The 12526-nt window shown below is 30.0% G+C and overlaps 2 protein-coding genes across 4 annotated transcripts in view; one reads left to right on the top strand and one right to left on the bottom strand.

Moving 5' to 3' along the window:
- The window catches only part of LOC147065178 (organic cation transporter protein-like), a 67293-nt gene extending 64813 nt beyond the window's left edge, over nt 1–2480 (top strand). The window contains exons 9-12 of the mRNA XM_085956697.1: nt 294–373; nt 1007–1182; nt 1496–1668; nt 2019–2480. Of these exons, the coding sequence (XP_085812823.1) occupies nt 294–373; nt 1007–1182; nt 1496–1668; nt 2019–2253 (664 nt within the window). The 3' untranslated portion in view covers nt 2254–2480. The remainder of the gene's footprint in view (nt 1–293; nt 374–1006; nt 1183–1495; nt 1669–2018) is intronic.
- Nucleotides 2481–6442: 3962 nt separating this feature from the next.
- hoe1 (OCA2 melanosomal transmembrane protein hoepel1) overlaps nt 6443–12526 on the bottom strand; it is a 40203-nt gene continuing 34119 nt past the window's right edge. For all 3 annotated transcript variants that reach the window (XM_085956309.1, XM_085956308.1, XM_085956310.1), the window contains 7 exons: nt 12338–12473; nt 11919–12112; nt 11205–11298; nt 10716–10858; nt 10159–10269; nt 8989–9136; nt 6443–8758 (listed from right to left, as the gene is read on the bottom strand). In XM_085956309.1, the coding sequence (XP_085812435.1) occupies nt 8580–8758; nt 8989–9136; nt 10159–10269; nt 10716–10858; nt 11205–11298; nt 11919–12112; nt 12338–12473 (1005 nt within the window). In that variant the 3' untranslated portion in view covers nt 6443–8579. The remainder of the gene's footprint in view (nt 8759–8988; nt 9137–10158; nt 10270–10715; nt 10859–11204; nt 11299–11918; nt 12113–12337; nt 12474–12526) is intronic.

Genomic DNA, 12526 nt, shown 5'->3' with positions numbered 1-12526 from the left:
TTAAGCTGATAATGTACAGAACTTGGTAGACACTATTTAATTGATTCGTTAATTCTATCATTTACCCTGATAGATTTCAATTGACTTGTTACCATCTTATAATGGTGAATTCTCTGATACAACAGGAGGTGCCTGTTTCAAAATCTCGAACGCACAGACGTAAAAAAATAAAATAATAAATTTAGACAAACAATACATATTTAAATATAATAATTTATTTAAAAAATTAAGATAATGCGTGAAACAAAAAGTATTTATTGGTAATAAAAAAATGGATTTTTTGTTAATTGCAGATGGGGCAGAAGATGGCTAGCCTGTGGCTCCATGGTGTTCAGTGGGATCTTCAGTTTACTTGCAACAGCTGTTCCTTCTGGTTAGTGCTATGATTTATTACCCTATAGTGCGAAAATTATAAGTTCAAGTGTCATGGCCGCCGTCGTGGCGCTGCGATATATTATGAAAGGATTGTCAGTATTGTAGTTCTCGAAACGGTCATGCTTCATGTTAAACTTGCTGCGGTCTAACATTTATTTTTCATTTGCATTGCCATCTGTGAATATTTACCATAAACATTATCTCAGTTCTATACCAAAATCGAGCTCCTGGTATTTCAATCTAATAATACAATGACTGCTCAGACCTACAAATTTATCTGTAGAATGGCCAAAATGGAACTACGAATTACCATAGGACGCCATTTTGAAAATGTCATTCAAATGTCAGATTTTGTTCAGTTACGAGTCTTGATCGGGTAGTTTTCGACAGTGGCTCCTATATCCCATTCTTCAGATAAGTTTGTAGGTCTGTATATTAGTGTTTTTTCTTATCATTTATGTAGTTTTATTAAACCTTATTGGATAATTTATATTCATCTACATAATATAATGCATAATAAGACTATGCATATGTCATAGAACTTATTTCGTTTGATGTATATCTATTACAATAAACTCAAATGTTTTTGATTATAATTAGACTTCATTTTAATCATAAAAATTACTTTCAGGTGGCTTATCAGCTGGACTTGCCATCATGGGCCGCTTTGCTGTTAACATTTCTTATAACATTGGTCTACAATATGCTGCAGAGCTTCTTCCAACCGTGGTGAGGGCTCAAGGAGTTGCTCTCATTCACATCATGGGATATGTGGCTAGTATTTTGGCACCATTCATTGTCTATTTGGTAAGCAAATATTCTGTTCATTAAACATACATTTTATTAAACATAAACATACATTTATTATACGGTTTAATATTTTGATTTGTAAGAAATTAATTATACTGCTATATACACGCAGAATAATATCTGTACACAGAAAGCATAGGATTGATAAACTTTATAATAGACATGGGACCCTTTGCCTCATTCGTATAAATAAACTAAAATGACACACCTGGAATTCAAGCCTGATAAACAACATATTATAATAATTAATTATATTATTATAGGTAATTAATTGTATTTTAAAATATTAAGTGATTCTATTCCGTTTCAGGTGACATATTACCAAGCACTTCCTTTGTTGATCTTGGGAACTCTCGGAGTCATCGGTGGACTGTTATGTCTTTTCCTTCCAGAAACTGTGGATAAAGATCTTCCTCAGAGCCTTGCTGACGGAGAGAACTTTGGAAAGGATCAGACATTCTGGCAATTCCCATGCTGTGGAAAGTAAGTGACTATCTAATGTAACTTTCTTAATTTTTTTTCGAATGGGATGTAACAACACATTAAGTTAACTAATGATAATTATTCTGATAAATCGCAAAAGCAAATGCTATTAAGTTAAGTTATCAAGTATTTTATGATCAATGAATTCACCTCTAAACTCCACAGTTCAAGGTACTATAAACTAGTTTATCTAAGCACAGTAAATCACTTTTTCTCACTAGAAACGACATTTAAAAATCAGATTAAATTTTTTTCATTGTCATTACTTAAACGTTAAAAGAATATTAAAAATCCTTAAGTAACCTTATTAAGAAATCTAGTTAACACATTTTTTTCTATTAATTTATCAGGAAATCAGTAGAAGAAGAAGAAGTCCATCACGAGCATCCTGGCTTCTACCTCCGCCGATCGTCCCTTGCGCTAGCTTCAATGAGGTCAGCGGCGAGTCGAAGGTCGTCAGGGTTCAACCGACCCAGCCTCGTGGGACCCAGCTCCCGGGCGTCAGTCAGGGCCTCCATAAGGGCGGCGTCCATGAGACAAAGAACTGTCAGTATGTCCAGTAATGGAAACACTGAATTAGCGTAATATAGGTAACTGAAATTAATATTGCAATCAAGAATGGTATTGCTCGATTGATGACATTTTATTTGATAAAAAATGTTCTTGATCAGAAATATTATTGTACTTATTTAATTCAAAACGGCAGATACTATAGGATGAAATATTACATTTATGGAAATTGTATACTAAATATTGAATGAGTTCTTCTGATATTTAATTGGTTCAAAAATGTCAGTTTTTATTGCTAGTGATTATAAGTACCTAATATAATATTTTTATAAAACATAATATCAGTCACTTTTCATAATTAATATTAAGGCTATACTTCAGTTGAGGCATGGTCTAAATAAATTGTGGCTAGACTATGTGCGGATTGTGCAAATTATACACAACATGCGTCCATTTAATGTTATGTTTATTGTTATATTACTAATAATAATAGTATATTCATTGCAATTTTTTCTTTTTCAAGTACATACGTAAAGTTTTTTAGTCATCTTTACACGATTTAAGAATATATTCATCTGACGTCATGACAAAACAAATCGACGTGCGCACACCTCGACTGTCAGTCTCCGATTGGCGACGAGCGCCAAATTTTGTCACACCTACTGTTGAAAACTATTTGCCGTTTCACTGAAGCACGCTCTTAATTATTGTCTCAATAATTAATTATAATATTTATTAATTTCAAAATAAATGAAAAAATTTATAAACTGACTTTGTCTATGTGTAGTTATTATTAAATTCCATAGATGTATTTTTTTATCCCTCAGTACCTAATGGCTTGAGTCTTTACTGACATTAAACAAAATGTATAGTGTATAAAATACAATTATTATAAAATAATATAATATCCAGTTATTATTTACTGATGACAGAGATATTTGAGTGATAAAAGAATCTGATTTAAATGATAGATTATGATACATCGATGATCATTGCATGTTATTATTAACTATTAAGCAGTATTTATTGTATTATATTTAGTGTTCAAAAGAAAACCCTTCAAGGTGTAGTTCGTTTTACCCTATTTTAGTATTATTAATTTAATCTATTGTCATTAAAATTTTAAATGGTTCTTTCCATTTTTAGTTAATCTAACGTATAGAGTTGTGATAAAGAATAATTTAACTAACAAATTAAATAATGTATTAGTCACAAATAGCTTTGATTGCCACATGAAACATAAATCATTATTAGTATTTATTATAGTTCTTTTATGTTACCGCTCCGCTTTTATTATGCTTCTCTAAACTTTTAGAGACTTTCCATAAAGTCCTAAAGTTTTAAAATATTTCTTTGACTCACATCTGTCTAGTAGTATGTAAAAGAGCGAGCTAAAATAAATAATTAATTTATTGATAAAAAAGACAGATGTCAGTATTTACATAATTAATGACGTATCTTTCAAGATTATTTTTAAGAGAGCCTACTCTATTTTTAAAGAGTATTCAAGCTATGTGATCATATCTCTTTTCTAATTATAGAAAGTTAAACAAAATTCATAATTTAACTGACTATAATCGTTGTATCGATTCATTATGTAGTAGTCTATTTTTCAACCGGACTAATCCTATATTCCTTGTACATCGACATGTGTTTAGATAACTACACTTTAAAAACGGCTGTTTATACTTTAACTAAGTAAATAAGGCATATTTTGTGTTAAATACACTTGTATCGATAAAATTTCCTAAAATTTGTGTTTTACATAACATCCTGCGATTATTTTATATCATCTTCTGTACAACGTAAATATTAATTACAACTTTTGAATTAAAAACATTATTTTTTTATAGTTAAGAATCTGTTCCAGCCATATCTAAAACAATAAAAATGAATTTATAAAACCCCAAAAAAATGTAAAATATCAAAATATAATATATCAATAATTCAATACCATATTTCAATAGAGAAACAATTCAAAAAATCTCTTTCCACGATAATGGCGTTTGAATTTTCTAAAGCCTTGATTTTGAGGAAAATTTATGTTTTTTATATTATTTAGTTTATTGGAATTCAGCAATGAAATTACAGTTTAATAAGGAATTAGCCCAGAAATTTCAGTATATAACTGAATTAATGATTACTTAATCTAAGAAAGGGTTTTTCGATTTTATGACACATAGAAGAAATTTTTGACTGACTTTTCTACATTGAATGGTATTATTAACTCAAAACCTTGAATTTTGAGTTGTTTCCTTATTGAAATGGGGTATCGATTATTATTTATTGTTATAAAGGTAGGTTGAATAAAAAGCAATATAAATATTAAAAAAAATGAAAAAACATGTATGAATATAATATTTTTACCTACCGATTAACCTGTAATTTATTTTATTTTAAGAAACATTGCATAATTATTATTGTATTAAGTTATCATGTTAGGTTCCTATACCTTTTTAAATATTGTAAATAAATCATTTTTTGTTCTATATAATGAAATAAATATTTAATTTTGTAATAATTATTGAATCATATTGAGTATTAATTATTGATATTCCTATACCACATTACACTAAGATGTTGAAGAAAACCTTAAAAAATGGGACAAAGAAGGACCGGACCGTCTCATAGCCATCTAATTTTCATACCTACTGAATCATAATTTGAACTCACTATTGTTCAATTGGAATACTTCGATTTGCTTCATAGATTTTTTGTAAGAAAACCATACAAGTTTCGTCGACCTGGAAAACATACCTTGATATGAATGTATTTTTTCCCTCGCCTTATTCCACTTCTGAGGAATTGTATGAACCACCACATAGTGAAGTCATCGGATGGATTTATGGGGATTGGATTTTGCAATAGCTATTTGTTAGCTATTTGTAGTGTGGGAAAAGGGAGAAGCAAAAGTAAAAATGAATATAAAACGTGAACTCAACACTGCACTGAGGAATAATAATAAAATCGAGGACGCTTAGCCAAAGGTGTGTAAAAAACATTTAGGAACAAATGCGTTATAAATGGTTGGTTTGAAATATTATCTTCAGCATACAAAAAAGTGCCACAGCAAGATTTATTCTGTAAAAAATTTATAATGATGGTCATAAAAAATATATGACAATACAAATAAAAGTGCAAAATTGTTTCTCTTCTGTAAAGTTTCAAATTGTCACTAGGATTAGCAGGCTCAATATACATTTTCATATTATGATCATGATCATTAAAACAATATTTATAACAAGTAAATGCTTTTATTAAATTTATTTCATTTGAAGAAATTTTAAAACTAATTGTATTTACAAATCATTTACATTCTCTTAACTTATGTACACAATATCATTGATTTATTAAAATATTTTGACTAAAATGGCCAAGAATAAATAATATTATTATTTTATTAAAAAACCTATTTTTCAAGTAACTACTTACGGCAAAATTGGTCCCTTGCAAGTTAAATACTATGTTGAATAGAAGCTTAAATTAGGTACATCTCTTTTCTTACATCTTGCAATTATTATTTTCTCAATCATTCATAATCATCCATAATCAATTAATAAATTTATTTAGGAAACTATATTAGGTATATTGTACGCAGAAAAATATTAACTATACAAGCAATAAAATTAATAAAGAAACAAAAAAAAAACTGTCAAAATTTATTAAATAAACTGAAAGATTTCTGATAATACCACTAAAAATAAATGCTTCATTAAAAAGAAGTCACAATAAGAATCATTTGACTAAATGTGTGCGGTAGATTGACACGCTAAAACCATTTTAGACCATTCTGGGCTATTGTAAACTCATATTGTAATTGCTAAACTTCGATATAAATTCTGAAAAACATTTTAATACATATTTTCATATCATGTGCTTAAAAATATTTATCGTTTCATAAGTAGGTAGTTGTGATTATAATAATGATCTTTTTATATATCTACATATTTTATTCAGTTAATAAAATAAAAACTATTGAAATTAACATAAGAAATATTGTGGTTGATTCTTTTGCATGTAATAAGAGACAATAATATTATGTGACAGAAAAACCTAAAAAATAATAAATACTTACTATTCAAAAAAAAATACCATTTATCACAAAACAATAAATTATTAAAAAACAATAAAATCATTTAAAACATTCAACTGGTAAAAAATACTCGATTATATATAAAAAAAACTAACTATATTATTATAATGAAAAAAATACTGTATTTTACCTACATACAAAGGAAAACAGATGTTCTCTAAAATCTCTTAGGAAAGGAATTTTTATTATTATAATATTAATATTGTCTATAAGTAACAAAAAGGTTCTTAGTTTGTAGATATTGTATAATTTCAATATTTTAATGAAAAAATAGTAATAAAATTAACCATTATTTGAAAATTCTAAAACAGTTGCGAACATGAAAAACAAACTATTATATTATTAATCTTCTAGAATTAGTCTAAGTATGCAGAATTAACAAAGAAGTTTAGTTGTCACCATTCTAATAGAGTTTTACCATATTCTGAATGTAAAATGTAAATAACAATAATAATTAATCTTAAATACTACAGAGGGATTAGGTTTGTTTCGCTATTTTATAGGTATTTTTAATAACCCCTAAATAATATTATAAATTAATGTAGGTAATGAGCATGACAGCCATTATTTTTATTTTGTTTTTGGAAGATAATGTTTTATAAAAGGAAAGCATTTCGAAAATGATTTATAATAATCTAATAATTGTATTATAATGTATTATACTTGGTAAAAATTAAGGCACGGTGAGAATATGATATTCGGTTTGCTACAGCTCCCTGCACACGAATACATCAATCGAATCTAATATCAAAGGTTTTTGTCATGATTTTTATAGCCGAATTCGATATTTATAATATAATATTACAACCAGCATAATGGGTAACAGGAGTAATGATAATATACAAAGATAATACTATATTGGGAAGGAGAGTTGAAAGCTCTGTGGTTAATAAAATTATTTTCTTTAAAATATACCCACAAAATGAAAGTCATTGACTTTCAAAGTGTGTATTGTGATGATAATATACCCATTCCATCTCTTTCAAATTGTGTAGAAACATGTCCTATCACTGACATAAAGTTATTTATTAATTTGTATAATACTTCACAGTCGACAATAGTTTCTATTCTTCCAGGTAATTTCTATTTGATCACGTATTTTTCACATAGTATTTTGTTAATTTATTCGTCTAAAATAGTATCATATTAAAGTAGGTTATTAATAATAATCTGTCAATATTGCACAGTCATGGACTGGCTATTTGGATAAGCGACAGCTCGCAACGCATACCGGCCAATTGACCGATAGCTATTAATCGCCGCATAATTAGTTTGGCATGTACGGGAGATCATGGAAAAATTCCCATGCAAGATTATATCGTCACCGTTCAGGCAAAAGTCACCAACCCCGAAAATGGCAGTTTTGAGTTGAGTATGTCACCCGAAGCGTAAACTTATGTTCTTTAAGATGCTAAAGTCACCACGGTACATTAGTTAGTAAAATGTTGCTTAAATCCGAATTATTTGTTTTCCACTAAATGACTTTCGATAAAATCTTAACAAGCAAAAGTCTTTATAGGTGAATAAACATTATTGACTCTAAAAAAATAAATCCTTCGTTATAAATATACAAGCAAAAGTCACTATACTATGGATGGTGAGTTTTACTGATTTGTCATTTGAAAACTTCTAACACTTGTCTGAAATACGCAAAAATAACCAAACAGGAATAGTTTACCTTAGCTTGTTATAATAAGATCGCTTTGGTCATATTATTAACAAGCAAAAGTCACCAAACCATAATTGAGCTACCTTACCTCCTTCAAAACCTTCCAGATGTTTTTTTTAGCATCAAAAAGTAAAAGTACCTTAAAGAAATTATTAGGAAGACATGAGAAAATAATGTAATGTAGATAAAACTTTAAAAACATTTAAATCTGATTTTTCCTGCATTTTCAAACTTTCAAATTGCGATATCTCAAAACTATGTTTTTAGGGTTGGTGACTTTTGCCTGAACGGTGACGAATGTACCTACATTGATGGATCGGAGTGACCGAGTAAATAATTGATGAGAACCAATGTTCATTCTGCGATGCAACGGCTCACGAGACACCATTATAATGTTACAATGTTTCTAACGCCACAGAATGCCACGCCTGCATTATGGAATAGCACGAGTGAAGTCATAAATAAATGGCCTTAGATATTCCAGAGAGGTCGAAATCCTCAGTCAAAACCGACACAAAATATGAAGATACATTATTTGTTGCGATTATCGCCAGGCAGAGGACAATATAAATAAACTTTCTGACATACCCACAGAATATTTAGTAGTAATGTTATTTGGTTAATCTAGTTTTGGTGAGGTCAGTGCCAATGGATGACGCAGTGGCACACGAGCAGATATCCGGTCGCCACCACGATGCTACCCAGCATGACGGGGAATCCCACCTTGAAGTACTCCATGAATGTGAAGCGGTAACCGTGCTGTTCGGCCACGCCTGCACACACTACATTTGCTGATGCACCGATCAATGTGCCGTTGCCTGAAATAATTTACATGATTTTTTATTTCTATTCCATGTACTTACAGTTAATGATGAAAGTATTATTATATTGTACTAGAATGACAAAGATTACCAATAGACATATTTACTTTTTACAGGATTATATGAACATTATAACAACTACATCATACATGAGTTCCTACTTTATCAAAATATTACACATTTTATGTATATTAAATTATCAAAAATAATAAATTATTATTTTATACCTCCTAAGCATGCTCCGAATGCCAGGGCCCATACCAGTGGCTGAAGAGGCAAATTGAGTTCGGGATTGTTTCCAAGAGATGTTGCTATCCTGATCATCATTGTGGTCAGCGGGATGTTGTCTACAAATGCCGACGCTATTGCTGACACCTGAAATGGTATAAATACATTCACATTAATAAATAACAAGTATTTCTACCTACTATAGTATTGATAAAGATAGAAGGAAGTGCATACTGTCGTATGAAAATATGGCATGATGTCTTTGGTGGATTGCCCTAGAATTGGAAATCCTTTACAATATAGCAAAGTAAATAAATATGATAATTTGTTTAAGTACATATTGAATACTTGACATGCCAATCTGTTATGCGTATATTATTTTCCCTTTGTTTAAATTAAAATACAGGTAAACCCTCCGTCTGTCACAAAGGACATGTTAAACAGTTGAACTGTTAATAATCCATAAGGGATAAATAAAAATAAATAAATAATAAAAAATGTTAATTTTGTGTTACAAATAAAATTAATTATCTACATTGTTACACTGCTTAGCCTGTCTGCACTTATTATGTAAACTTTGTCGATAAATTATTATCAAATAATCTAATTGTATACACAATATTATTTAATTCATTGTGATGATTTCTGGCACGTGACACAATCTGTCAAAATAAGTGTGGGACAAAATGAATTTGTACTTGCCGGGTCGTGATGAATGAGGGTTAAGTACCTGTAAGTAGTATTGCTATCAATACGTGAGCGGTAGTGTGTTTTTGTGATTAAAATAAAGTTCAAGATAGTTTGGGAAATATTTTTATAGCTAAAAATCATCATTTAAACTTGAAACCCTGATTTTCCGAACCAGAACATTGTTTTAATTACGATGAAAAGTGACATTACATCTTGTCAAATACAATACTATTCAATTGTGTCATTGTTTATCAATTATCAGGGAAAAATAGAAAGAGTTCTTTATACATAATGGGACAGAATAATATAATTCCTCTGCTTTTGGTGGGTTATACAGGGTCATATTATATACCTTTACGCTAATGTGGTTTTATTACCTATATTGTTTTTGTTTCTTCCGTATTAAGAACACAATTATTTAACAATGAGAAGGAAAATATTTATATTATAGCAGCATATTAGTTTATTCATAATTTTACCCATAATATTAACAAGATGGCCACTGCAAGTCTGGATTCTTCAGAAACGGATAAAATCACGTTCTCCGTTTGTTTGCCGATCCAATCAATTAGACCCAACTTTGACAGAGCCTGTAAAAACAAAAACAAAATTAGGAGTGTGTTACTGGAATATTTGAATCTGAGAATATTCTTTTTTCCTTGTCAACTTTGATGATTGGTGTGTAATTACAATAATATAATTATAATGAGTATACCCGGGATTATGTAGATAATTTTAAGTTATTTTACGATTCACTTAATATTCAAATAATGAACAATAAATTTTCATAACACTTGTAAGGATAGCTCATAAGCCCTTGTGCAGTCACAACATAGCTGTGTATGTCATATTATTATGTAGCAACATTTAATATTAGGTAGGTACTGTTAATTAAGCATATAAAATGACATAGGACTTTCAGGATTTGTCACTGTTTACATGCAATTCATCTTCTACTAATTATATTTAATATTTTCATAATTTATTTGGGATATCGGAAATTTATACGATGCCTACAAATTAAAGTAATGCTTACCTCCATGAGGATGAAAAGTGCTGCGAAAAAGAGCAATGTAGACCATTCCACCCTGGCAAGAACCGCTTCCATGTCTTCCCGGTCTGCTAATATCAATAGCAAGAGTGCTCCAAGAAGTGCGGTCCATCCGAGGGATAGTCGCTCTAAAAATATCATGACACATTGTGTTGAATACAATAAATAGAACATACATATTATTTAATATTGAATGAAAAAACAACCAAATAAGTACTAATAATATATGACACAGTCGGTAAAATTTGGTTATAGGACTTTGTTTGATTTATTGAAAACTTTACTTTTGCAAAGTCAAAAACAATTTGAAATAAAATTTTTTGAATTACCGGTAGAAAGTATTGTATGAAAATAAGTTAAATTCGAATAACGAATTTTGGATATTTATTTCTGGACAATAATATGCTGCTAAATATATTATAAAATATAATGTACCTACATAAGTGTTAAATTTATACATATTGTTTGACTTACGTAATTCTGGAATGGAATGTAGGAAAAATACAATAATCACAAAAAGAACGGCAACAGCAGACTTGACCAGAAGCACCCTGTTCCTTATTGGATACTGAAATTGAAATGAAAAACAACATTATTTTTAACCATTTATAGTATTATTATGTTTCCTGACTAAATTTTATAATAAAACTATTCCTATTGGCGTGGCAGTAGGATATCTGTACAATATAATTTTATCCCAGTGGTACGCGAAGATAGAAGCGGAACACGGTGTTTATAGTGTATGTACCTACCAGGTACACTATCATGTGATTTACTCTTCGTAAATTTCACGTTAGTATATAATATGGAGTGAATATTAGATAAATTATCTAAGTACTTTAACTAATTTATTACTATGACACACCTCCAATTAGGGTTCCCAGATGTCCTCTTTACCTAGACAAGTCCTCTTTCTTGAGGTCAATGACCGTGTCCGGTTTTTTTTTATCATTTTTATCATTTAATGTGTAACATGTCCTCTTTTCATCATCGTGAAATATGGGAACCCTAGCTCCAATAATAATGTAATTTTTGCATTGTACATTCAGACACACTTTTAAATATACAAACATAGTAATATGGTCATGTTATCGATTATATAATTCCCACATGTCATTGATCAGATAAACAGATAAGTCTCAATATTTTATTTTAATTTAATAAATCACATTCTCAACAAACAAACACCTTGGCAGTAAGTTCCTGCAAGTTCGCTCTATAGTTTTCGCCTCCGTCTCCGCCATGTTTCAATTTCTTCTTCAGCTGGGCGAGGAGTTTGTTGACTTTCTTCAGCAGCGTCTCCCGCACTATGTCCTCGTCTTTGGAGTAGCTCGAGAGCGAAGCGGCCGCTCGCTGCCATATTGAGATTTCACGACGCAACTCTGAAATAATAAAAAAATAACTATTAGGTACTAATCCTTTTCTGTTATACTTAGTTACATATTATTATATTTAGTTTATTGATGAGAGTTTGAAACACAGCATGTGGGCAAACATTTTCATTATCACAAGCTAAATAATTGTTGTCTGTAGTTATCTACCGACTCAACTTTACTAAAAAGGTTCTGGAATCTCTTTTAATAGCTAATATTTTGCTTAAAACTCACCCTGCACGTGTTTAGGTTCCGAATGCCTCAGGCTGTTCATATCTCTGAAGTAATAACGGAGATGTATGTAAGTTTGTATGGCCACTAGGACTATGCCAAAGCTCATGTGAAACGTAAACGTCGTGAAGTCGATGCCCTAGAGAAAAAGCAAACAAATAAATAATAGTACAGTCTCTTATTGTGTAAATA

Source organism: Rhyacophila brunnea, unplaced genomic scaffold, assembly GCF_057557595.1.
Source record: "Rhyacophila brunnea isolate RB1 unplaced genomic scaffold, BYU_Rbru_1.0 scaffold_6, whole genome shotgun sequence".
Taxonomy (NCBI): Eukaryota; Metazoa; Arthropoda; class Insecta; order Trichoptera; family Rhyacophilidae; genus Rhyacophila; species Rhyacophila brunnea.
This window is presented reverse-complemented; position numbering and strand designations above follow the sequence as displayed.